General features: G+C 38.6%; 2 protein-coding genes across 13 annotated transcripts in view; one reads left to right on the forward strand and one right to left on the reverse strand.

Annotated features, from left to right (window-relative positions):
* Window positions 1-3: 3 nt before the first annotated feature.
* Window positions 4-19,144, forward strand: LOC144651683 (eukaryotic translation initiation factor 2-alpha kinase 1-like). The gene is made up of 18 exons (XM_078511631.1): window positions 4-247; window positions 2,134-2,295; window positions 3,644-3,672; window positions 4,153-4,260; window positions 5,567-5,628; window positions 6,212-6,329; window positions 8,412-8,492; window positions 9,544-9,655; window positions 10,198-10,264; window positions 10,922-11,079; window positions 11,557-11,801; window positions 13,826-13,922; window positions 16,003-16,103; window positions 16,649-16,820; window positions 16,911-17,002; window positions 17,257-17,394; window positions 17,870-17,965; window positions 18,794-19,144. The coding sequence occupies exons 1-18, from the start codon at window positions 166-168 to the stop codon at window positions 19,019-19,021; spliced, it is 2,148 nt and encodes a 715-aa protein (XP_078367757.1). The 5' UTR covers window positions 4-165; the 3' UTR covers window positions 19,022-19,144.
* A 3,161-nt stretch (window positions 19,145-22,305) lies between these two features.
* The window catches only part of LOC144651716 (uncharacterized), a 29,465-nt gene continuing 23,836 nt past the window's right edge, over window positions 22,306-27,934 (reverse strand). For all 12 annotated transcript variants that reach the window (XM_078511672.1, XM_078511678.1, XM_078511679.1 and 9 more), the window contains 3 exons: window positions 26,084-26,315; window positions 24,784-24,896; window positions 22,306-23,863 (listed from right to left, as the gene is read on the reverse strand). In XM_078511672.1, the coding sequence (XP_078367798.1) occupies window positions 23,057-23,863; window positions 24,784-24,896; window positions 26,084-26,315 (1,152 nt within the window). In that variant the 3' untranslated portion in view covers window positions 22,306-23,056. The remainder of the gene's footprint in view (window positions 23,864-24,783; window positions 24,897-26,083; window positions 26,316-27,934) is intronic.

The raw sequence follows: 27,934 nt of genomic DNA on the forward strand, positions 1-27,934 counted from the left end.
CATGTCATGTGAAAGCGAAAATGTCAACATGGCATAGTTTTCGGGAAGTTTTTACAGCGCAACGACGTTTCGAATCCTAGCTGCTCATCTCATCTCGATGCTTTCCTTCTCCTTCGTTTTAAAATGTAAAAGTAATCGTCTCGTTCGCTTTGGATTCTCGACAGCATGGCTTGGAACACAAGATCAAAGTGGACGCGTTCCAAACTAGAATCTCCTCGTCTGCCATCGCGCTTGACCGAGTTTGAGGGTAAATTTTAATTTTGGAGCTTATGCTACTAATTGTTTTGGTTTGCAGATTGTATTGCTGTATTGGGTCTGCTTAGAGGGTTGTTGATAAAGCTCAAAATTGTTTCAGCTTTATGGCTATTTGCAGGTTTATTGTTACGTTGCATCAGATATCAGTAAAGTTGCATGTCATGCAAAATTCGCGGTATAACCCGGCGATATCAATCAATGAAAATCAATAATCAATAAAATCAATAATAATCAATAATAATTAATTGATTGGTATTGGAAATCAATAAAAATCAATGCCCTAAAGTTGAGTGAGTATCGATTTTTATTGATTATCATTGATTGTTATTGATTAATATTGGTTTTTATTGATTATGAAATTTGTTATTTATTTTCAATTTAATGCACCTTGTGAATTGACAAATCATTCACTAAACTTTATTTGTTGCGAGCTTCATGTTATTACAAATCAAAGGTTTCAAATTTGTAGCATGTTTACTACAGTTTAATATTAAAAGCTTACTAAAACGTTTGATTTTCTCAAAATAATAACATGTGTTTTACTGTCAATTTCTACTTTCTTCAGTCCTGGTCGGCATGCAAGGAAAAATGTGTGCAATTGAATCACCCTAGATGTTTAAATATGCCCGTGATTTATGATGCACGTCCACACTACAATGCGCCATAAAGTTGCATAATCAGTTATTGATAATCTATGAAAATCAATAATAATCAATAGCAATTAAGACTATTTGGTGAGTGAGTATCAATTTTTATTGATTGGTTGAACCAATCAATAACAATCAATGGATTATTATTGATAACTATTGATTATATTGATTGCAATCAATTATTGATTTTCATTGATTGATATCGCCGGGGGTATAAGTAGTTCTTTCGACAGGATGTTTATATACCTATATATGCAAATACGTACTTTGCCTTGCCCCATGTATACATGTATGTACCACATTCCCTGCCTACATGTACTACAAACTTCAGATCTACTTACTTGTTCACCTGAGCATGGTTAACCACAAAAATTTGGACAGGATAAATGTCATCATCATAATCCTATTAATGTGTGCCATTAATTAAATTATTTCATTTGACAAATCTGGAAATAACAATTGGTTATCAGTGATATAATGTTCCTTTCAATGGCCTTTTTTATTTTACAAAAGTCAGTTCTAGAGAAATACCTAATATTCTCTGATCTGTGTTCACTTATCTGCACACCAGGGTGGGGTTAAGGGGGGTGGGGGGATAGACCCAGCGAAATTTGGCTTTTTCATGGAAGCCAGAGTCAAATTTTCAACCCCCAGGTACCCACTGAATGTCAATTTCCCGCCCCTAGGGTAATTTCTGCTATCAGAGTCAGGTCTTAGTACGTAATTGACAGGATGGTCAAGATATACATGTACATGTAGCTGTCAAGACCCCAGGTCAATAATTTCCCAGTACAGCCCTCGCACTTGGGTTATACTCCACATCACAGAGTTACCCTCAGTTACACCTGGGTGCAGAGAGACACTGTGAGAGTAAAGTGTCTTGCTCAAGCCTTCAATGCTATTCCCTGGCAGGGCTCAAACCCGGACCACTCAATCTGATCTGAAGTCTAGGGCACTAACCATTAGGCCTCCATGCATCCCACTACTTTACATAATTTTATACATTGCAGTGGTGGATCAAGGGAAGGGACCCAGGGTCCCATCTTATTTTTAGGCCAAACTAGGGCCCAAAGGGCCGGGAAAAATTATTCCCCCCTCCTTATTCCACTGTCTGCATGATTAGGCTCCCCACTTAACTGAAGGTCTGGATCTGCCACTGCATTGTTCATTAAATCTGTTAACATCTGCATGTTGTCGTAATTTTTTTAAAATATTTTGTTGCTGACAGACACAGATCTCACAGACACATACGTCCCCAACAATGATCCTGCCACCAGTGTCCAGGCTTTGGAGGGCAGAGTGCCAAACTATCTCCTGTTAGTCTCGCTGCTTGAACATCTTTGTTCATTGTACGAAAATGATCCAGAAAAGAGCAAGAAGATGTTTAATGGTAACTCCTGAACACTGTTCTTACTTTCATTTTACTTTACAGTGTAGAAGGCTCAAAACAGTTTTCAGTACATTCCAGCTCTTATAAACTTTGATGGGTCAGTGATACAAACTTTTATCAGTAACAGTGTACCACTACAAAAATGGTATTAAACATATGAGATGCAACTTTTGCAAAGTTAAATAATAACGATCTGTAGTATGAGAGCAGGAAAGTGCTGGAAATTGTTGTGAGCCTCCTTAAATAAATACACACGTGTACAGTTTACTTATTAAGGTGATGATCAATAGATAAATGCATAAATTTCTATTTCTGTTGTAGAGTGTTGTGATGTAACTTATGATCCTTATTACAACTGAAGGAGCTCTTTAAATCTGTTAGTCTAATTAATTATTAATGTCATTGTTTTTTTTTCTATCACATTGAAAAGCTTTGTTCTCTGTTAAAACCTTATCGGGTACATGAACATTGTACATGACTTTGTATGTGTATGTTTAATTAAAGTGTATATGACATGAAAAATATTTTCTGCTTATTTGAAAGGCCTTTCGAAATACAGAAGAATGGCGTTTTTCTTTTCGAAATATCTTTTTTTGTTTCAGAGATATTGACGTTTTTGTATTATGCAAATTAGATCAGTGATGACGTCATAAGATTTGACTCTAAAAAATGGTAAAATACTGAATAAAAAATATCTCTGGAAATATTGAAGCAGTGTTCTTGAAACTTGGCGCCACAAATGTGCATCACAACAGGAACAAAATGACACCCTTAGTATTGTTGCCATAGCAACTCTTTCAGCTCCAGTCTCTCTCTGTCAAAAAGACAAATATCCCCATATCTGGCCTCTAAAGTGAGACAAAGGGTCCTGCTTAGAACAGACATAGTTCCCATATTGCCTTAATTCCCACCATCGGTTTGGCTGTGCTAGATGGTTTTTGGTTTAAGACAAAAACTGGGAATTTCAGTTTTTATTGAGACAGCACCAGCAGCAAAACTGTTGCCATGGCAACAGCCCTAAGAGTGACATTTTGTTTCTTTTGTGATGCACATTTGTGGTGCCAAGTTTTAAGAACACTGCTTTAATAGTTTTAGAGATATTGTTTATTCAGTATTTTACCATTTTTGGAGTCAAATCTTATGACGTAATCACTGATCTAATTTGCATAATACAAAAACATCAATATCTCTGAAACAAAAAAAGATATTTCAAAAAGAAATATGCCATTCCACTGAATTTTGAAAGGCCTTTCAAATAAGCAGGAAATATTTTTCATGTCATATACACTTTAAGAAATCCTTATCACTTCTGAGATGCTGTCATTAAATTGCATGCATTCTTTTGCAGTTCTTTGTCAACAGCTTGTGAAGATGAAGGTATGGATTTGTTAAATGCAATAAAAATATTCTTATTTTAATAAGCCAATAAAGTTAATATTTAATCTGTTTGTAAACTTAATTTCTTAGGCAATGCTTTTAAAGAATCTTATAATGCACTGCTCAGACACATTTAAACTGGTACATCCACCATTTGTGTAATTAGCTAGTGAAGATCAGAGTTTTAATGATCATATTAAACAAACTTAATCAAAATTGTGGCTGCCTAATGAACAAAACAATAATTGAATACATGTGCATGTGAAATTTAAAGGGGCACTATGGTGGGGATTTTACATGTCCAATTTTTTGGTCCAAACTGTCCTAGAACTGAAAGACACAAAATATGCGCATAGTACACCAAGCTCACATCAACATAAATATTTTGTAGTTATCTCTTATTCATCTTAGTTGTCTTTTATGGTATAATTAATGACTGTGAAATTCTGGGTTCTAAGGGCTTTTTCTATATCACCTCAGGTGATGCCATCCTTTTCATTTCTGGAGGAATTTAGTGTTATCAGAGCAAAATACAAGACAGCTTTCAGTGATCTGATGCAAGCTGCTGCAAGAACTACTGGAACAGATGTAAGACATACTTGTCTATAGTTCGTATAGTGTGATCGTCCGGGTGAGAGTAGTTCTGAGAAGAACTGTTGTTCGTCACCAACAACAGTTCTTCTCAGAACTACTCTCACCCGGACGATCACACTATACGAACTACTGATCGATACTCCTGGGTTCAAACCATTTACTTTAATACTTGTCTATCTTATTAACCAAACATGAGGGCCATACTGAGTGAATATCGACCCTATGTGTAGGTCTTGACAGTACAATGTAATATGCATTGTATCAAACACGAGCGGCAGTGTTTTATTGGGATATCCAAACACCCAGAAGAGAGTTGAAAATACGATGCACAGCGGAGTTTTTTTGATGAAATTTGACACTGTCTCGAGTGTTTAATCTATCTCCCCATTCACAATCAAAACAAAAACTACAGAGTTAATGGAGAAATATAAAAATTGTAAAAATCTATGCTAATAGACCTCTTTAATTAGCTACGTATGTAAATTGCCCATTTCAGATCATGTGATATTCTCCAGAGAGTTATTCTTTTGTCTATCTGGAAAATTCATTCATTTCCATGTGAATTTGTTTGAAGTTGAAGAAAATAATTCTCAAGAGTAACATCACATGGTCTGAAATGGGACAACAAACAAACGAAGCTAAAGAGGTCTATTAAGACGGGTAACCAAACCTCCTTCACGGTAGTTATGATTTTCTTTGTTTTAACTTGATGAATTATTAACAAGTTTGAGAAAGCTAATTAAGACAGGATCAAGTATCATCTCTCAAAGTATGGTCCCAGCTGTCAAGCTTGGTGAATAAGCTAAGACTGAGAGTAACTTTTATTGTACAGCTTTGTGATTGAAAAAGAGCTGTAGAAACTTTACCTTGTCCACGGCGTAGAAAATATTGGGCTGGCAATAAATCCTTCTGATTGGCTGATTTAAGTTATTGTGTAGTTCCAGAAAATATCCATACCCACCCCATCCATGGAAGGTCATTGGAAATTCCGAGGGGGTGGGGTTGTCAAAAGCCAAATTTTTAAATGAAAGTATGGGGCTAAACTGGAATTTCCATAGGGATGGGGGATTAAAACCAAAAATCCTTCTGTGAGAGGGGTTTGGATATTTTTGGAACAACACATTGGCCCTCTCAGTAAGTAATCTTAATAGTAATCTTAGTAATTTTATTTTTCAGTCTAAAAAAGGGAAAATGTGTACCATATGTATTCAACTCCCAGATTGATGGCATGTAAATTGTACAGAGTTTAGCCTAACAAATGGATTGATTAAATAATACATTGATTTACTTAAATTTTCAGCTTTTAAAGATTCCTTCTGGTTTAAGAAAACCTTCACTAGGCCCATTTACTAATAGCTATAGGTAAGCCACAAGAAAGTGTATTACATATATACTTATTATATTACATAATACTGCAACTATAGTATTTATTATAAATGTACAGGCCAAAACGCAAGTAAGTCATCCTTAAAAGGAGGAATACAGATAGCAGTGGTAAATTAATTGATAACAGCAAAATATTATTATAGTGCTGAAATGAAATGAAATATTTTATTATAGTGTCTGTGGTATTTAGCTTAAGAAAACTAATTGGGACACTATTAAATTACATTAAAATATACAGTATCTAGAGTTTAGGGAAATGGTGCTGGTGGAAGTGGCACTGTTTGTAAAGGTGGTGGTGGTAGTGGTAGTTGCAATGGAGGACTGTATCTATAGGTGGTGGTAGTGTTGGTATAGTATTGGTGGTGGTAGTGGTGGACGTGGTGGAGGTGACAGAAGTTCAAGATAGTCGTGTTAAAGTGTAAATTATAGTGTCCCTTAATGCAGTTTCATTCATAGTTGAAGTGAAAGTTAGGCCGTTATTTTAATTTCCAGATATTTAGTTAGATTCTGACTAGTAATTAAACTTGTGTACGTTATCTGTTTCTGTTTGCCTTTTCAGGAGCCTATCTGCTCCTCAAAAGATGCATGATCTACTGCAAAACGGATCTTCACGGTACAAAGAGGAGTTTGTAGAGATCACAAGGCTTGGTAAAGGAGGCTTTGGGAGTGTTTTCAAGGTTTGTTGCTCCTGAATTTATTACAATAAACAAGAACGTATGCATGCACATATAATTATACCAGTTGAGTTGTTAGTAAGAGGAAACAAAATGATTCATTTAGACCAACATCTATTCTGTAAGACAAGTTAGTACATTTAATCACATCGCTAGCTCTGCCAAGGGCTATCTTGCCTGCTTGGAGTTGCCTGTTGTGCCCTGCAAGAAAAATAGTGTTATGCCATATAATAAAATCCTTCATTTAGTCAAGTTAGCTAGATTTTGGTCTTGTTTACTTCTTACATGTGCATGTTTATGGACCTCAAGTATATATGTCCATAAATGACCTTGGCCAATATCCAACGATCTGAACCTCACACTTGTTAAATAACCCTAATGTTCAGGCCAACGACCCGCCTACGGTGTATGATGGACTAAACTCAAGCAGTGCAATAGTTTAACAAAGTCAATAATATCACATACTTAAGATACATACTGATTAGCCCTAACAAGCAAAATAAAAAGGCCCAGACCTCACTGAAATGCATGTAAGTGTAAAATAAACTTCAACTTAAAGCTTTTACTAACAATGTACGTTGTGAAACTGCACCAATTTATTGTGTGGACTTTAAAGTCTACACATTGTTGTCATGCAGTTTTTTCCGATTGGGGGGTCACTTTCCGTGATAACTCGGGTTAGTGCTTTCGGAAGTTTTCGACAGTGATCGGAGGATCCGAAGTTTCGGTGAGATGGGCAGCCAAGGCAGTAAACCCAGAAATTCGATCAGTATCGAGTAAGTCGCACTTTATTCTTGAATCTAGAAGCCTTTTTTGACACAGCTTTCGAAGAACGTGTGGTGGCTGGAAAATATACATCAAGGAACAACTTCAAAGGCAGCGGTGGCGTAGATGAAAAGTGAAATAACAATCACGACGGCTGAAATCTTTCATATCTAATGAGCTGAACAACTGCGGTCATAGGTCACGTTTCTTGTTTTTCACACTTTTGACTCACTTTCCACAGTTTTTGTTTCTCTGTGCGGCTTGAGCATTTTTGATTCGCATATTAAAACGAATCAAATGTCTGGTTATTTATTTATTTCAGCTTTGCCAAACACAATGAATGCACAACGAGTTGTATCAAAACAAGTTCGCTGATCATGTTGTTTTACTTGTCTTGGACTCCGGGATATAATTCACCAGCTCCATTTCTCTCAAGTAGTATATTTAACAAAAGACCGATGTCGAATTCAGAACTGAACTAAAACATTTTCATGAAAAGAATAAAAATAACATCGAACCGTAGAATATGCATATATCCAAACCGTGCGACAAAATAATTTAATTGTCGGTTCAAATAACGTCCTTCGCCGCCTCTCAAAACACCGACTTCAAGTGAATATTTCGTAAACAGAAAAATATATTTCTCCGCCTTTGTACGCAAGCTACTAAGAAATTATTTGTGAAAGCTTACTGAAAAGTTCTTATTCCAAAAAGGTTAAAAAAGAACTCATTGAAAGAAAATAAGTTTTTCGATGAGTTGTTTACACAAGCTTTACACAAAAAGTAAGGGTTGTGTAAACAAGCGATGCGAGACAGTTCACGTGCTCCACGCAACATTTCTTTTTTTAATGAAAATAGTATCCTATCTTGCTAGCGGTAAGGAAATTCTTTTGGCCTAATAACTGCTGTTCTTGTAGGATTCTAGGTTTTTATTTGCATGAAAAAAGGCATTTGTCGTCAACGACGTGACAAAGGGTCACACCACGCTCCTTCACATTGCGTGACATCCCAAGCGGCAATGGTAACGTTTGTTTCTTGAAGCGTAGTACATAAGACAAGTAATAGTACACTTTATTCTTCCAACAGTCTTGTAAATAATAAATTGATTGACAAGTTCTTTGTTTTTTCGCCTTGTATCTCGAATTACTCGATTCGAAACTTGAAGTTGTTGACTGCTACAGTAACTCATTGATTAATTCATAATGTCAACTTTTATTCAAATGAAAGTCCACACATGTTCGCATAGCGGACTCACTTTTACTGTTATTTTGATTACCTGGTGATGCTTAATTTGACCTTGTTTTATTTTGTCTTTTATAGGTGAAAAACAAACTTGATGGGAGAGAGTATGCTGTGAAAAAGGTTCCTCTCAAAGAAACAGACCCTGATCTTTGTCTGAAGGTACAGAAAGAACATACCAACCTCATTCCCAGGGTCTCTCTCTCCTGCCCCCCTCTTCTCTCGCTCTAGGGAGGCAGGAGAGAGAGACCCTGGGAACGAGGTTGAGAACATATATGTAGTACCCCTTGGCATGCCCTTTGACCCTATATGTAAATGATGTACATTGAGTACAGAGCGATCTTTGCTGACAACATTGTTTACATTTTGCTTACATTTTTTCCTGCTATATCCAAATTAACTCCAGAGGTTAAAAGAGCTTGTGAAACTTAATAATCGGCGAAATTTTCAGCTCTTTACGTCTTATATTTAAGGAAATATTAGCTTTCGAAAACTGCAGAATTTCTTGAGGCAAAAGCGCTAAATAAATGGCTTATACATTCTTTTTAAAATTTTGAGTTTTCAAACCTGCGTCAAAGAAAAAGCATTTAATACATCAGACTCAAACTCATAGCGAAAGTTAATGGTGTCATGCTCTTTCAATAGGGAGGCGCGGTGGCCTAATGGTTAGTGTGCTCGCCTCCGAGTCGAACGGCCCGGGTTCGAGGCCTGGCCGGGGCGCTGCATTGTGTTCTTGGGCAAGACACTTTACTCTCACAGTGCCTCTCTCTACCCAGGTGTATAAATGGGTACCGGCGAATTTACTGCTGGGGGTAACCCTGCGATGGACTAGCATCCCATCCAGGGGGGAGTAGCAATACTCTCAGTCGCTTGATGCTACGGAAACCGGGATAAGCTCCGGCCTGTATGGGCCACTAGGCTCGAAGCAAACTTTACTTTACCTTTACCTCTTTCAATATTCCTAGCTGATAAATTTGTAGCTCAATCAGAAGTTGAAGTTCTAATGCTAATGAGACAAATATTGTAAACAAAGATTCCCTATTCTGACCCATTCTCCTGAACTCTTGTTCTTGGCTTTGGATAACAAGACGTAACATTCAGATTCATGAGAGATATCCGATTCCCTATTACTTTCAGTTCATAGAGAAATCCACCAAATAAAAACAACAAAATAGAAATACTTGGTACAAACCCGTGTCTTTGATGCCTACAGGTTCTACGGGAAGTTAAAGTATTGGCAAACCTTTATCACAGCAATGTTGTTGGATATCATGCAGCATGGCTGGAGTATGTTACCACAGATACTGTCGGCAGTGCAATGCCTAGTAAGTGATGCACTTCTACATGGACTTGTATCAGAAAGAATATTCAATCCAGAGGCGCAAAAAGTGCAGTGATTGCTTTTGTAATATTACTTTTGTAACGTTGCTTCATTTTTTCATCTCACATGGTGGTTGTTCAAGGTATTATTACCTCCAGATCCCTGCTAACAAAATATGTCATGGCCATGGCGTAAAAGCAAAGAAAACGAATAAATTGGTTTCATGTGCGGAACGCGTCAGAATCATATGCATTTGGATATGGTTTGAAAATCCTATAAGTGTGCTAATTTGATATCACATTCGTGTAAATGCAGCCATAGATCCCTGGCAACAACTTCCCGTTCTTCCAAAATGGCGATTGTTATTTAGACCTTCAAAACTGTATTTATTAAAGTTGTCGCCCTCTGTAACACTGATCGTGTTGTTTAGATACAAGCTACTGGACTACTTTGTGGTGCCTCCTTTTTCCTTCTGTTAATTAGTTTTGGTTTGTGAGTCAAGATTTTGAACGTAGAACCTGATTGAATTGATGTTCTTTCCATCAGGAGTGGCTACTGTTCCTACAAGTCTCAAGGAGCTCAGCGATTTCTCATCTTTAAATGGAATTCACAAGTAATCAGAGTTTTTTTTACTTTTACTCTTTTTGTTCTGTTGTCCCATAGAGTTAATTGTGGGTTTTTTATCCAAAACTGGTTGCTTTTATCGTAAAAATACCAGAAAAAAAATGAGCACCAAAGGAAAGAAAGTTACCTAAGAGCATGAAAAGAGAAGAGTGTCTGCAGGAAGAGGGGATGGATTATCTGAACAATTGCTGTTTGTGGTTCTTCGAATCGTAAAATGTGCTCTAATCACTCAGAGTAAACAATTAACGTGCCATTTTCCTACCAATCAGCTGCGGAATCCTGGCCAATCGTGACTTGGCTTCCTAGTTTTCCTGCGCTTAGCACCAGTTGCACGTTTTTGCTTCGAGTGAGCTTCGAGTTGTTATTGGTTGATTGCGATATATGAGTCTGTTGTAATTGGTCAGATGTAAATCACGTGATCACATCGGATTGGGTTTTTTGACAGATTGCACCAAACTGTTCTAAATTCGTACTTCAATCAAAACTGAGTCCTCTGAGCTTGCTGAGGCTTAAAATTAAACTCGTGTCAATGTCCTCCCGTCTGAAGCAATGGTGGGGATGCATGTGTTGCTAGCATCATGCAATTACAATCAATACCTACAGTTGTCTTTAAAATAGATTTTACCCAATCACTTTTTTTTTTCAGAATTATGGAAGTGAGTCAAGACAGTCAAAGTAGTATAGTGTTTGAAAGCTCGTCCCAGGATCCCTCCAACAGTGGCATCGTGTTCACAGCTTGTAGATCGAGCGGTGACTCAGTGGGCACTGGGAACCATGCAGACGGGAAGCAGCGCGGTATCCAAGGTACACTGACTCAGACCCTTTACTTATTGACTAAAATTTGTGCAGGGAGTTCGCTCAGTGAGAGTGGTGGTATCCAGGAAGTCACAGTCAAACCGTGTATAAAGAATTGACGGTAAGAAAGACAGAAGGAGTGAAATTGGCCTTTCTCGGACGGAGAACTAGAAAAGGGCTTTGACATTTTTAAGTTAAAAATGACCCCAAAATATTAAAGCTTTCCTTGCCATGAACAAAAGCTGAACTTAACAGGATTTAAAAATAACAACAGAAAGAACAGCCCTGTATTTGTGGCCTTTCCTAACAATGTAGTGTTTTGCAATTTACTGATATTCGCCTGAATTAAGGTTTATATGAGAATCTATAACGTGAATAAGCCGAAGTTAACGTACATGTGGACGTGTTGTGACAAATGCAGCTATTGGATTGAAATTTATTTAACATTCCACGACTATCCTCAGCGCAGCAATTTGTTATTTGCAGCCGAGGGTCGCCTGGGTAAGATCCATTCAAGCAACCTGAGGAGCAGTACTAGTAGTAGTCGTAGTAGCAGGGCCCCATATCACGCTTCACGGCGCAGCATGCGCCGATCGGCTTCCAGTACCAGTCTAGGGTCCATGGCAGGTAAAGATGGCGACCGTATTGATGACGAACATAGTGGAGAACTAAGCAGCGAGCAGAGCAATGTCTTGGCAGAGAACATACTAAGAAGCAAGACAGTCGGCAAGGTGATTCTTAGTCTGCGTTAGCTATTGTTAGTTCACTCAGGCTGCCATCTCGGCAGTTTCTGTAATCCTGTTGTTTCCAGAATCAAACCCTAGTATATCATTCAAGTAATGTGGTTCTAACGTTTAAGTCTGTGATAAAACGCTAGTGTGTGACCATTTAAATGAAAGCTACTGTACATTAAGGTGGTGGAAAACGAAGGCACAGTCATTCTTTCGGACGCAAACATAGTAACATGTTAACATCGTGTTATCATGGTTACATGTTAACTTCGTGTTAGCATCGTGTAAACATGGTAACATGTTAACTTCTTGTTAACATCGTGTTAACATCGTGTTAACATGGTAACATGTTAACTTCGTGTTAACATGGTAACATGTTAACTTCGTGTTAACATGTTACCATGTTAACACGATGTTAACATGTTACCATGTTAACATCGTGTTATCATGGTTACATGTTAACTTCGTGTTAGCATCGTGTAAACATGGTAACATGTTAACTTCTTGTTAACATCGTGTTAACATCGTGTTAACATGGTAGCATGTTAACTTCGTGTTAACATGGTAACATGCTCGTGTTAACATGGTAACATGTTAACTTCGTGTTAACATGGTAACATGTTAACTTCGTGTTAACATGTTAACATCGTGTTAACATGGTAACATGTTAACTTCCTGTTAACATGGTAACATGTTAACTTCGTGTTAACATGGTAACATGTTAACATCGTGTTAACATGTTAACTTCCTGTTAACATGGTAACATGTTAACTTCGTGTTAACATGGTAACATGTTAACATCGTGTTAACATGTTAACATCATGTTAACATGGTAACATGTTAACATCGTGTTAACATGGTAACATGTTAACTTCGTGTTAACATGGTAACATGTTAACTTCGTGTTAACATGGTAACATGTTAACATCGTGTTAACATGGTAACATGTTAACTTCGTGTTAACATGGTAACATGTTAACATGTTAACATCGTGTTAACATGGTGTTAACATGGTAACATGTTAACTTCGTGTTAACATGGTAACATGTTAACATCGTGTTAACATGGTAACATGTTAACATCGTGTTAACATGTTACCATGTTAACATCGTGTTAACATGGTAACATGTTAACTTCGTATTAACATGGTAACATGTTAACTTCGTGTTAACATGGTAACATGTTAACATCGTGTTAACATGGTAACATGTTAACTTCGTGTTAACATGGTAACATGTTAACATGTTCGTGTTAACACGGTAGCATGCTTACTCCGTGTTAACAATGATGGTAACAATGATGGTAACATGTTAACTTCGTGTTTACATCGTGTTAACATGGTAACATGTTAACATCGTGTTAACATGGTAACATGTTAACATCGTGTTAACATGGTAACATGTTAACTTCGTGTTAACATGGTAACATGTTAACTTCGTGTTAACATGGTAACATGTTAACTTCGTGTTAACATGGTAACATGATAACACGATGTCAACATGTTACCATGTTAACACGATGTTATCACGTCACCATGTTAACACGAAGTTAACATGTTAACACGATGTTAACACGAAGTTAACATGTTACTGTGTTAACACGAAGTAACATGTTACCATGTTAACACGAAGTTAACACGAAGTTAACATGTTACCATGTTAGCACGATGTTAACACGAAGTTAACATGTTACCATGTTAACATGTTACTCACGTAATATGAATCGTGTTAACGTGGTATCGTGGTAGCATGTTAACACGAAGTAAACATGTTACCATCATTGTTAACATGGTAACATGTTAACACGAAGTTAACATGTTACCACGTTAATACGATGTTTAAATGTATTCACGTAACATGAATCGTGTTAACATGGTATCGTGGTAGCATGTTAACACTAACATGTTACCGTGTTAACACGAAGTTAAGTAAAGTAAGCTACTGAGCAGTGCTCTCATGTGGTATCCTTAACTAATAGAATTGCTTGATCTTTACAAGTGTGTCTGTATTTATTGTTTTCTGTAGCGTTTGGGAATGGTACTGTTCATTCAGATGCAGTTGTGCACCACAACACTTCGAGACTGGCTTGTGAAGCGCAACGACGAAATCACCCGTATGACTGGTAAGATGAATGGCAACGGAACTTAATCTTTGATAAGTCCTTGAATTTGAACCAGCAGTCCTTGAATTGTGATAAAAACTTCAAGCTATAATATTTGAGAGCGCAATGAAACATTTTCGTTTTGTGTCAGTAGAAAGTAGCAAAACGTATATCCTGCAATAAATAATTTATCGTAGGAGGTGTTAATTAACAATTATTCTTTGAAATCGAGGTGAATATTCTACCGCTATTCACCGCGATTTCAAAGAATAATTGTTTTAGTATATACACACGAAGTGATCTCAACAGCAAGCGATCTCAAAGTTTTCAGAAGGAAACCATTTAAAGTCGATTTAATTGACCTCTCAATTCATGCGTGGAAAACGTACATACAAGCGGCACTAACCGACATGCGCGAAACAGTTTACAGAATCTTCAAACATGGCAAATCTAGTTAATCTTCGATAAAATCCTCGTCACAATCTAGCAAAATGGTCCTTTAACACCACTCAAACCTGCAATCTGAATCAAAAACCTGCTTGCAAAACATTTTGACCGTTGAATCAAAGCTTTTGAAGTTCACTTGAATTGAAAATTGAAAGAGCAGTTGGCGAAGGATCCACCTGAAAGTTTGGATTATACTGAATGTGTGCAGAACTGTGGTGAAAACTTGATGTTTTCTTGCACAAAGACGTTTTCCTGAATATTCGTGGAGGATCTTGGTTGAATAACACTTGATGTTGCTGCCGATAAATCTGCGGTATTCATTTCTGCCGATGCCGGGTGAAGAGCGACTTGACGGTAAGCAATTGTTTATCGTTTTAGTACTCGAGTTGTGTGGACATTGTGCTGCAAATTGCGAAATATGTAGTCTTCTCTTACTTTGAAAACCATCAGGCCAAATTTCTTAGCCTTTTTTTGTCTTTTCTGGTTCAGCATCTTCTTGTATTCTTAGTATTTGCGATTCAGAAACGCCGGCGAAACGCAAGTTTACGCCGGCCATTTTGTTTCAGTTTGGATCAAGCATTAACAGGGGCGTAGCTAGCCTATAGGCCCGTAGGCCCGGGCCTACAAATTTTTCAGCTTACTCTTATTTACAGTGGACAAAAATTCAAGGTGATGCACTTTCAAAATGAAATAGAAAGCAATTTTTAACATATCTTAGCATAATACATCTTGCAACTCCCCTTTCCTGATGAGATCAAGGCTCATCTAGCAAGTGCAAACTGTGACCTTCTCGGTAGTTAGTCAGCTGATAGGCAAACGCACAGCGGCATGTGCTGTTAAAGAAAAGTGTGTCTATCTACGAACGAGAGAAAATTGGTGCAATTCCTTGTTATTCATGTATCAATTAGGAGCTGTCGAAATACACACAGAATCACCAAAAAGTCGGAAGGAGAAAGTTTATAGTCTTGATCTCAAGACCCTCCTTGATGGACCTACCCCCCTCCCCCCAAAAAAATCCTTAGCGATCGACCAGGCCTACAACTCTTTAAAAAGCTGGCTACGCCCCTGATAAATGCTCATTAGCCCGAGATAGCGAACCAATCAGATTGCTTGAAACACCAAGATCACTGAGTGTGTATATACTAACATCCCTTTATACCAGTTCCTGTAGCTAAGAATCTAGATAGTTTTTCTTGACGTACCAATGGAATCTGGGCTTTATCTCTCTCTCCCTGGGGGTTACTTCTATGACGTAGCATACATAATTTGCCTGTGTTGAATTTTGATACTTTTTACTTTTACTTCAGCGAAAAATTAGTCCTTCAAAAGTGTTGATTATCCTTTGGAAGCCCATTTTTCGACGGGCCGCAATCTCACGTCAATTTTCCCAGTGCTGGTGCCATCTCTGAGTGGACAATAAAAATAGAAAACTTTTCTGGTACTTCCACGAGAATTCGCCGTACAGCGGCACACGTTTCCTCGTATGCATTTGCAGGGAAAGTGTTATTCTTTCGGTTTTCTCCCTGCATGCAATTCTACACTGAGTAGGCTGCACTTGACAGCTAGTTTTCGTTTGAAGCGGTGTAGTGTATCCACTGGGCTTTTTTGTGTGGAAGCTCATTACGGATACTGTACTTTCTTTTCTTCCTTTTAGACAGCCAAATCGACAAGGCAGCCATTGTGGACATTTTTCGCCAGGTTGTGGAAGGAGTGAGGTATATTCACTCCCAAGCACTTCTTCATCGGGATCTAAAGGTAAAGTAATTGTAAAGTACAGTACCACACAAAAGTAAGTTAGCACATCTCGTCTCGTTTCTCTCGAGACGCGTCACGTATTTTTCTCAAGAGTCACTGTGTCTTTAGAGGCGGGATGTCGTCTCCAAATTAAAGGAGCGATTAATCATAAGCGTATCACACTATAGCTGCTTACAACTCATGGCCGAGCAATCTTGTTCACTCTCTTTGTAGCCTCTATATGAATTTGCGTTTTACAAGGTGCGGGAAAGGGGTCGGGTTTGTAGTCTGCCAGGGTTCGACAAGGCTTTCTTTTGTGGTTGACGCTTTGACATTTTATCTCTTTGCATGCCCAACTTGTCCAACTACGCAGACGTTCTTAGGCTTTTTCGCCATATCTTTGTTCCCTAACGAGACAAATAATTTTGGCTCGTCAAGCAGTGTTGTAGGGAGTGGTTGCGCAAAGAACGTAATTTTTATCTGCGTACTACCTGAGTAGACATTACAAACCAAGTATACCCTTTGGACGCATGTTCAAGTAATATAATTATTGTACTTTCTTCCAGCCAAGGAATATCTTTCTTCACGGACACCGGCACCGAAAAGAAGACCGACATACTAGTTACCAGGTCAAAATCGGCGACTTTGGTTTGGCTCGGAAAGAAGTGGTCGTGAGTCCTGGAGGTGGCAGTCCGCTGGCCAGTTTAATTGAACCGCTCACGCCTTTGTTTCCTCCAGGTATAGACATTCTAAAGAAGCAACCTCCTGTTACAGATACACGGCCATAGTAGTGGCATTAAAGTTGCGTGTCCTTTTTTCTTTTGATAGGATTTTCGGGAAAAGACGCGCCCACTGCAGGGGTAGGAACATGTACTTACGCTTCGCCCGAGCAATTGAGGAACAATAATTACGACAACAAGGTGAACTAAAGCAATTTCTCTGCAGTGCTTTCAGTATGTAAGTAATTATGATGTTACCGAGTGCGTAACTCCCGCGCTTGTACTGGTTACATGTTTTCCCGCTTATCGTTTTCCCGCGCTTTCTACTGGTTACACGTTCATCCCGCCTAACGGTTGTCCGCGCTTGTTACTGATTACACGTGTTCTTGCGCTTGCTGGCGGCTACACATGATTTATTTCTCTCTTTTTTTATTTACTTTTTTTGCGAAATGTAGGCGGATATCTACAGTTTGGGAATCATCTTGTTTGAGCTGTTCTGTCCGTTCGGTACTGAGATGGAGCGAGTGAAGAACATCAAGGACCTCCGGCAGGGCAAACTGCCGCAAGAATTCTGCGAAAAATGGTCTGAAGAGGTGAGATATGATTACCCGTAGTCTGGACCATTACAGGTGCAAGGAGTAAGAATGGGCTGATATTCGATACCAAATATTCGATTTACGAAAATATTGATACTCCTGAAAAGTATCGCCCTTTCGATACGTTTTCAACTTGTCATCTGAGTCTGCGGTCTTCTGGACAGCACCAAAAGGTTAAAAGTGCAATATTGAGCAAACAGATAATGTTGTTCTTTTCAGTATTTCAATTTTTCAACTTCTTTCACTTGATGTCCACACGTTGCTGATGCTTTTAGTGCCAGGACTGTCCTTTGTATGATCAAACAAATTATGTGACATACCAATGACGCCAGAACGGAAATGACATCGTGGTATCGATATCGAATCGTTTTGAAAAACTTGATATCAGCCCATCCTTAGCCAAGAGCTGACCTTAAAATATACTCAAACCGTACCCTGGTGTTTTAATTCTTCTGTCACCGTTCATTTCCAGTCCAAGCTGATACTGAAGATGGCAGATGAAAATCCCAGCAACAGACCAACCGCCGAGTCACTGCTGGAGCTCGGTGCTTTCAAAGAAAAGCACACGGTGAGGCTTCTTATGATCTTTATTTGTAACTGTGCAGCCTGGGGTAAATATGCACATTTTATTTACCTTCTCAATCATTGCATTTTGTTTGGCAACGTTTAAACAGAGAGTCCCCGAAAAAATAGCGCTAATTCTTACCTCAACAGCCACAATGCAACGAGATTCGGATTTTTCCGCTGTCTGAGCTTCGACAGGGTTGCCACGGTCAGGGAAAAGTCAGGGAAAAAACAAAATGTTTCAAGGTCAGGGAAAATTCAGGGAATTTGCAGAAAGTCAGGGAAAATCTTAGTCCTTGTCAAAGTCAGTGAAAAGTGAGGGATTTTTGTTTTCGTGCGTTCAAAATCCCGTGAAAGAGATCGAAAAGGAAGAGAAGAATATCGATGGTCTGCAAAAGAAGCTGAAGCAAATGTAAAAGTGGATTTGGCTTATTTAATAATACGCCCAATGCAAGGTCAGTGAAAACTGTTTTAAGGTCAGTGAAAAGTCAGGGAATTTTTTGGAGTCCAATGAGTGGCAGCCCTGCGAGTCGAAGTAACTACGAAATTCGTTTCCTCCTTTTGCAAGGGTGCTTTCCTTTTGCAAGAGTGCTTTCAAGGTTAGACTTGTAACAGCTACAACTTATCGTTAATCTTATCAGAAAAGAGATAAATAATGAACTAGAGCTGTACGGCGACGCCATGTTTGCTCAGGACTCTAGCCCAGCTCCTTTGGGTTTATAAGCCATCGCGCCTCCCACGATTAAGTAGAGTCAGATAGTCGCATGTATTCTGTTCCTGCAACACACGTCATGTAGAAGTAACTGAACCGTCGCTTTGGTACTTCTCACAGCAAATGAGGGATCATCTCAATGAAAAAGTCAAAGAGCAAGCGTCAGAAATCATAGAGTTGAGGAAAATGCTGTTGAAAAAAGATGAAGAACTGGACGCCAGGGTGGACGAGATCACCGAGCTGAGGCGGCAGCTTGAAGAGAGAGACAAGCTTATTGCTAATAACAAACTCTGTGCCGCGTGCAGTCACAAACTTGTCAATCAAGTGGAGGAAATGGACACGGGATGACAAGCATCAGGGGAGAGGGGTAGAGGGGAGGGAATGCTCGAGATTTTCACTGCTTCCCACGCTGAGAAAATGAATTATCGAGTGAGGGAGGGGGACGAATGCTCGAGATTTTCACTGCTCCCACGCTGAGAAAATGAATTATCGAGTGAGGGGAGGGGAGGGGGGAGGGGGAAAGCTGTTATTAGTTTTTGTTCATTGATTTGGGGTGTGAATTATTCGCGTGTTGGTCATGTTGTCGTGAATGTGGTGTGGTGTGCTCAAAGTGTGGAGCTCTCGTGCACAAACATCACTTTTAAATTGTTACATTGTTAAACACGGTAATTTAGAGCGGGGGTCCTTGTCGTCTTAATCTTTGATGCATACATACACAATTTACATAGCTATTTTTAGAAAACATCACTCGAGCGTTTTATTCAATAAACCTTTGGTCACCTCCAATAATGTTTTACAATGTACGAAAATTTGGAGCGAGTGTTATCTCAAAATAATCTAGTCTTTAAATAGAATTGCAAATTGTTACGTGAAAATCGTAGATCGTTGCCCTTTTGGGGAATATTGGGGAAGTTTTAGGTGCCCAAAAGAAATTAAATGATATCTCATATAACGTTTAAGTCAATGTTGAGGAGAATGCCTTTTGTTGGAAGGTCGAGAAGTTTTTGGTTCCAAAAACAGAAGCTTCGTTATTGTTTAGGCGACACTTTTAAGGGTGGATTTTAAGGGTGAAATTCTTGTTATCTGCTAAGAAGCTGTTCATTGAAACTTTGAATTATTAGGGTCTTTGAATTGTTAGCATCTTTGAATTAATAGGTATCTTTGAATTGATATTACCTTAACAAAGCACGAAAACCGATAATGGTTAGCCATACCAGAAGTTGGTCTAACTGGCCTAACTTGCTGTTATTGGACTTTTAAAAGGTGTTTGAGTTTGTGCTATCAACCGATAAAAAGATCAACTGATATGGCGTTATATGCCTTTCCTTATTTTAGACATTTAGAATAATCCTGACCAAAGCAATTCATTTATTTTCTATGAAAATTCTGCTTGATTTATTGCTTTTTTGTGATCGTCGCGATGAATGCTGTTATGGAATATGCAAATCATGGTAGGCAGCAGTCCTCTTTTCAAGTACCTAGTTACCCGACGAGGGTTTATGGATGGCACGCGTTGAAAAAAAATTTAAGTTCGAGAAAAGAAGTGGAGACTTTTCGTAACGGCGTAATCTTCTCTAATCCAAAAATCCTTGGTGTTTTTTTTTTTACCTCAGTAGATTATTATTTTGATTGATATTGCCTTCGATTTGAAGAGAATACTGTACATTGAAAAGAATGATTTAAGATAGGGTGACGTCCCTTTTAAAATGAGGGAGTTTTGTTTGTCAACGTTGTTCAACTTTTAAACTATTAAAGTTTCGCTTTGGCATTTCTAATCCCATTTTTTTTTTCTACTATACTAAGTTTTTTTTTTTTTCGTAGGTTTCAATATATTGCCAAAAAATAAAAAGAAGAAATAACGTAACATATATGTAACTAAATGTTTGGCTTAATAGTATTGTAGCGTTGTAGCTGTAGTAGTGAAGACAATTTTTACAATTTTATTTATTGTAGGATTTGTACATACGGTGTAAATATATTTGTTTGGTATGGATCAAGCAATAAAATGGTTGATATAAAAGGTGTGGTAATGAGTTCTGCTTGGTGAATGTGATGACAAAGAATTGTTTTGGTCGGTAATACAAGCTGGTTCTATCCCCAGCCGTTCTTGTGATTCCGGTTGTGATCCTTCACCCAACTGGTATGCGCAGGGAAATGAGAGGGCACAAAACGGCTGGAGATTGCGCCCACGACAGGGGTCAAATCAATGCCTTTACATCCCGGTGGAAAATGCCTTATATACGCTATACGGGTCATGATGATGATGATGGGGTTCCATTTACGGTAAGGAAATGGTAAAGTCTGCGTTCAGGACTAGGTCTCTGTAGCACTAAGCGACTAGGAGTATTTCTACTTCCCCCTGGATGGGATGCTAGTCCCTGCATCCATTGCAGGGTTACTCCCAGATATCCGTCGGTACCCATTTATACACCCACCCCGTAAGTGTGCTCTTGGGTCCACCTGGCCTTTTTATGTAGGTGGGTTACTTCGAAAAGAAACAAACATTAGAAACCAAATTCAAGAGACTTGTTTTTCTTTCTTTATAAATACTTTATTCCGTGCATGTATATGTAAGCCGTGTACATAGGTAAACATACTACCTGAAATTCGTTGGGAATGACGTGTTTTTCGTTAATTTTGTAAAAATGAAAAAATTTATCCAATGGTAAAAACGTGTCTAATGCTAACAAAACGCACAACAAAATCTTTAAGGAACACTGCCAAAGTCTGCCGGAGAAAAGAGAATTGAGCAAACCGAATGGAAACATCTCTTTCCTCGAGCTAACTTTGCATAAGTTTATCATGACACCGAGAAATACTATCCACTAACAAAATTCATCCCGGTCAACAAAATCCATCTTTGAACAAAAATTAGTCCATGACTTCCACTTTGCAATTCAAGTAAAAAAGATGGCGGCTGCACATTTTACCAGAATGGCGAACTTAACAAAGCCAATGGTCACATACGAGGCCAGATTTTTGCCAAATTTGACCCTGTACTAACAACAATGTGTCTTCTAGTTGAGAGGTTTTTATACCTTCTCTGTGCGTTTTTATGAGCGTTTAAGGTTTGTCGTGCGCAAAGAATTATGGGTAAATGTGTAAGTCGCCATCTTTTTTGGTACCGTGGTTTGTCCAGGAAACAAGAACAAAACAAATGTGATCTTCTGCTTGGGCTCATTGCGATATCTATCGTTCAATTTTTCTCTGGCCTCGATATTAAAAACAAGTTTATGATATCGAGCGTTTCCTATAAATAGATCAGAATGATTTCACTCACCCTGGTATGAAGGCTAATGTATGATATGCTCTCTTGGTTAATGGTCACTTAGCTTACAATTCACTCCTATAATTGATGTCCTGTCGTGTTCACACTGACTGTAAATATCTGTTTACCTGTGGCTAGCTAATGTGACCGCTACTTTTCAAAATTACCTAACATCTGTGATGTCACATCTCTGAAACTTTTTTTGACTAGTGGTGCTTTTCGCGCATTGTGCACTTGCATGATACATATAAATAAATACTATGTATAATTTATAAAATTGTCATTATATAACACTCGCTCTGATTGGAATTGGTTGTGCAGTCTTTGTGCGTTGGTTAATGGGAACACGATTTTGACGTATAAATGCATTTTGCTGGCTTTATTCTATTGGGCTAAACCTCTCCTTTGCAGACACTTCAAAAAAAAAAAGAACACTTAGCTCCGACCCTTTAGTGTTTGTATTTAAGAGGCTTAATTATATAAAAGAAACAGAAACCAGCCACTTCATGCTTACATAGAGAACGTTTTGGGAGAATTCGAAAGTACTTTAGTATCTAGGCCTCTATTTTCATCGTGGTCAACTCGTTTCGGGTCACGTGGTCCGAATACGTCACCGAAACGAGTAATGACATCAGTAATAACATGAAGGCCTGGGAAAAAAAGGCATTACTTTACATAAACTTCCAAATTCTTCCAAACTCAGTTCGTGTAAACTACCATTCGACCACGTAAACATGCGCGCCATTTTCTATTTCTTGTATCTCTTGGTATTTGCCAAAAAATTCTACAACACAGCATTTGTGAATAGACCCTTACGGTCTGTTGCGATAATTTGATAGTTTTTATAATTTTAATGTAAGGCGTTATGGACTTGTAATTGTTATTTTAAACAACTGATTATTGGTCATCTCGCATTCTGATATGGCTACGTTGTCTAAGTTATTAGCTCCTTTCATATTGTTCGACCTCTCTTGAAGTGATTTTCTCCGTTTACGTGGATTTGTCACACCCTTGCAGTATCATATTTGTAGAAGTTGGTGTCTGATGTTTGCTTCGCCATGCGTACATCAAAGGATTACGTGACACACCTGCGGTGCATCGGTTTGTCATCTGTGTCACGTAAGTAACGTACTTTTTCTGTTGCCAAACACGATTTCTTGGATAAAGATTGCCAACACTGACACCCATAATATACCGATACTAGACACCTTTTCCCAAGACAGAATCATTCCACCAACAGAAAAACCGACTTCCTTGATAAGGCCCTGTAAGTACATAACGTAAGACTTGAAATTAAACTTGGATTTTCTATTGGGTTTGCTAGCGTTGGGTGGGTTAGTGGCGGTCGGTGTAAAACCTGTATTCACAATGCAAGTTGAAGGCAGCCGTGACTCCGAAAAGGTGTCTTCGTCACTGGTCTCCACATCGACCAATTGCAGCGGGGGTTGAACTCCCAAGAGATTTCGATTTATTCCGTTTAGAGACGTTTCGTCTACCAGAGATGTCCTGGGTTCACTGACCTGCGACTCGCGCCTCGCTGCAGCGAGCGACATTCGCCTGTCTTGCCGTAAAATGAGTCGCTTTCGTTTGAGCGTCTTCAGCAAGTTTGTACTGGCAATCAGAACACTTCTTGAGCGGTTAACTTTTAACTTTTTCATCGCTTCTTGATATTCATCCATATCCTCTTCTTCAGATTCGCTTTCGTCCGACTCAGGGTGCTCTCCCCAGGATCTCACGACCGATGCGACGTAGGCCTGGTAATTTTCTGTAGCCCACGCTGCTAGAATCAGCGGTAATATGCTCCATATCGAGGGCACCAGTGCGAACCAAAGGTAGATGGCTCGTCGATTGAAAAACAGAAAGTTGTAGCCGTTGATAACAAACGATAGAACTGTTGTCAGGACCAGGTTGCACAACATGAACTACAAGGGTGAAAAAGAAAACATAAGTCATAATACTCAAGTGGACAGAAGTTGTTTATCAACTGGAAGTTGACTATAAAGCTAGATAAACCACTGTAGGGAATTTCGAAAGACTTACGTTTCAAGAGTTAGCCCTTCGTCGGAGCAAGCCTCGTTTTCAGGGCTCTCTCTCTCTCTCGCCCTGGGAGGCGGGTAGAGAGACCCTGGTTACGAGGTTGCATTTACTCGGACGATGGGCAAACGCTTGAAACATCAGTCTTTCAAAATTCCCTATGGCGGTTAATTTATCTTCAGTTGATAATCAACTGACGCAACACAACAGTTTCTTTGAAAATTAATAACTTTGTTAAAGACTTAAAACGTAGCTTAGTTTTTGGTTATTCAAGAGTTTTGTTTTGTATGTACGTTGTCGCATGACTGTTTGTAGCATAACATAGCAAAACTTTATTTAAACTGTGAAATGAATGCTAGCTTAAAAAGGTCTAAAAACGGCTTGCTTGGCGACTTACTCGTCGTGCGAGAATGTCAGCTAATCGCCGCCACAAAAGACACTTCTAACATTGCCTTCGGACACTCGTAACATAACGTCTATATTCCCTACCACAGTCATAGAGGTAATGACAGTACTAGTAATCGTGTCTAAATCAGTTTTGTTTAGTAATTATTCGAGAAAAAGGACAATTGTGGAAGCACAAGAACAACGATTAAGCTTCTAGCGTTTTCGCTGCTGATTTTACCCCGTTTACCCAGACGATTTTGGGTGTCGATTGAGAGTTTCAAAATAAAAATGGGAATTCTTTTTTTCTATTCCTTTCTAAAGAACTTTTATTCCAAAAGACCTTTTGATCTGTATAAATAAGTTCGCTAGTAAGAAGAACGAAGAGAATGAGTAATACAGATAAAAAAATTTATTTAGTTACCAAACAGGCGTTTGATGATCTTCTTATGAATTGTGATCGATGCTCAAAGAGCTGTACAGCTTCACGGAAGGTCAATCTGACATGGGGCTCACGAAATTCGCCCTCTACCCCGTCTGAAAACATAAAAACAACAAAACGTGAATTGAAGAATACCGTAAGGCTGCTTTTGTGCAGGGTAATTGGCCCTTTGCATCTAGCTGTCACGTGATAAAAAATAACACCTTGCTGGAAGGCAAGAAAGATGCTGGGACGTCCAAAACAAAACGACTTCAACCTGTCATGCTTGTGTTTTCTTTGTTTTGGACTTCCCAGTGCGTAGCTGGCCTTTCTGCAAGGCTTTATTTCGTACCACGTTACCGTTAGCTGCAAAGGGCCCGTTCTAAAGGTTAGCAAGTTACAGTCGTTTAGCGGTAGTTTCGATTCTAGTTTAGAATCATCCTCAGTCATGACAAATAAATGAAATGAGACACTGTGAATCCTGGCCTTCTCATTTCATTTATTTTTCATGACTGAGGATGATTCTAAACTAGAATCGAAACACTGTTCATCCGCATTTATTTGTTCTTTACATGTAATACATGTTTCACATGTTCGTTGCAGGAAACTCCTGTTCACATGTAAGTTCATATGGGATTCACTCACGCGCTGTTCCCATCTGTGGCTCTGTAGCTCAGATGGTAGAGCAGTGGTCATGCAACCCGAAGGTCGTGGGTTCTAGTCCCACCTGAGCCACTGAATTTTTTTTTTCAGTGGCCAGGATTCACAGTGTCTCATTTCATTTGTTTAGCAGTAGCATGCAACTTTTAAAATTCAGTGAAAGAAAAAAAGACCAGATTTGGACCCTGACGGAAAAAACACAGTCTAAGTTCTTGAAAGAGAAGGAAAAACAAATAGACTTGTTTTGAAATATTAAAATGCTTTCTTGTCTTCGAAGCTACGGGGAAGTGAACAAAAGTATTTATGTTCATCTATCAACCTCGATGTAGTATCATTTGCTTTATTCCACGAAGACTCGGAGCCAACTTAGAACTAAAACATCGAAATTGGCCTATTAAACAAAATTTAAAAATAAAAATTTAAATAAAAGAACTGTGAAATGTGCCGAACTACACTATGAAAAGGAAAAGTTCAGACCTGTTATTATAGTGTATTAATGACTGCTTTGAGAATTATTACACGGCAGATAAATGTAGTTTGCTTGACTAATTAATTCTTATTCGCCCTTTTTATTTTTATGTTTTCTATGACAACGTTATTGCAATTAGGTGTATGTGTAAGAAAGATACCAAGATTTATTTACCTCTAAATTCCTTCATCGAGGCACCAGTGACATACATGACGAACAGTACGATGACAAGGAACAATATATAGCCGAATAGCACGTGAAGTAAGCTGAACACTCTTACTATGTTGAGGAGGATGGATAACCATGGAAACCCCAGTTCAAGCTGTACAGCATCGTCGATGAAATAACACACGTATTGACCGCACGCTGCAAATATGCTAGCTGTGGGTAATAACCAGGGTAGTTTCTGTAAAAAGTTAAGCAATAAATAAATAAGTGAACCTCAGAGTGGTTTTCAGTATAGTGTCGAAAGTAATTCGTAATTGCTTTGGTTTTGCATTACTTCGCTTAGTGATTAACTTTAAAAACTTCCGCAACTTTCTCATCCATTCAGAAGATAAACAAAAACCAATCGTGACTCGTTCACTCACGTTTTCCCGGATACATGTATTTGCTTCGAGTTTTGATTGATTCATAGGTTTGTTTGTGTCCTTTGTGACTGGCCAGAGTGATTACTTTGTTTTGGTTTTACGACGCTCTACTGTCCAGAGCAAGTCCTTAGAGAGGATTTCATCATTCATTGTAATAAGTTTAGAAAAGTTGCCATTTTCATTTTTTTCGACTTTTTTGCTTGTTTACAAGCGAAAGTAGGAGAATAGCAGTAATGTGGGCAAAATTTGGACATTCTTGTTAACTCTCAAGGGACTTTTTTAATTTCTCAAGGGACTGTTTTAATTTCTCAAGGGATTACTTTCCGCTGTGGGTGATCACTTGCGATCTCGTGGAAAAAACGTGACTTGTCACATTTACAAACGTTATATAACAATTTTAAAAGTGACATGTCAGCTTTCTTATCTCAACGCACGTGTGTCTGAAAGGCGATCTATAAAAAGCGTCGCACAAACAATGGATTGCGTAACTAACGCTAAAACACGAATAAATAATCACTAGCACTTACATCGTTTAAAAATTACAAACGTCAAAAATAAACCACACCAAAAAAACTCGCTCTTTTCAAATATATTATTGAAGTTAAAACAAATGCAAGAGATTGGGGCTTCTTTTAGCTTAGGAGCGGTTAAAAATTAGGCCAAATTTGGTCGCTACAAGCGCCATTCTATTTTCTCATCAGCCTAGGTCGTTAGGGACGTGACCTCGCGTTGACAGCAATGTTGCATGAATCAGCTTTACAACATGCGATCGTATCTACGCAGTTCGAGTGGAATTTCAGTCAAAGACAGCAACATGCATTCTTTCGTATTTCATCTTCAAATATAATTCGAAAGCATTCACTGTATATATGGCTTTTGTTTAGTCCGTCTTAAGCCCACGAAGAAGCTGTCTTGATATCCGACCCTCGCAGAGCCTAGACAAAACGCAGCTTGAGTGTATCGATTTGTTTACGCCGCAATTATATGCGCAATGTTTTCTCCGACAGTAGTCGGAAATATCCGTATTTTTTTCGTGCTTTTTCGTGGAGCAATCGTAACGATACGGCCTTGAACACATTGAACAGCGGTCTACCTATAACAATTCAAATATGGCGTCGCAAAAACAAAGCGTCGAACGCATATTTTGCCGTTTCATTTGCTAATTTCGCTGCCGTAATCGACTGCCTCGAAAGGTCCTTGCAATTTTAAAGTATAGAATTGTCAGATCTCTGTGAAATTTGCACTGTTTATTTGTGTAATGTTGAGGAATGTGTATAAATACCCGGCGCGGACGAGCCATTTTTGACAAAATTATATGGCTGCATTTCCTCCGCGAAGATAGGAAATTGTTAAACTAAACTACAAAGCAACTGTAATGATAAGTTCGAAGAACAATGCACAGGATAAACCTTCGACTCATACTTCATGCAAAAAA

The sequence above is a fragment of the Oculina patagonica genome, chromosome 4 (assembly GCF_052425735.1).
Source record: "Oculina patagonica isolate OP01 chromosome 4, crgOcupat, whole genome shotgun sequence".
In the NCBI taxonomy this organism is placed as follows: Eukaryota; Metazoa; Cnidaria; class Anthozoa; order Scleractinia; family Oculinidae; genus Oculina; species Oculina patagonica.

Coding starts and splice junctions, on each gene's coding strand:
- LOC144651683 (XM_078511631.1), top strand. CDS start 166: ATGGCTTGGAACACAAGATCAAAGTGGACGCGTTCCAAACTAGAATCT. Junction 248..2,133: donor GCGCTTGACCGAGTTTGAGG/GTAAATTTTAAT, acceptor TGTTGCTGACAG/ACACAGATCTCACAGACACA. Junction 6,330..8,411: donor GCTTTGGGAGTGTTTTCAAG/GTTTGTTGCTCC, acceptor TGTCTTTTATAG/GTGAAAAACAAACTTGATGG.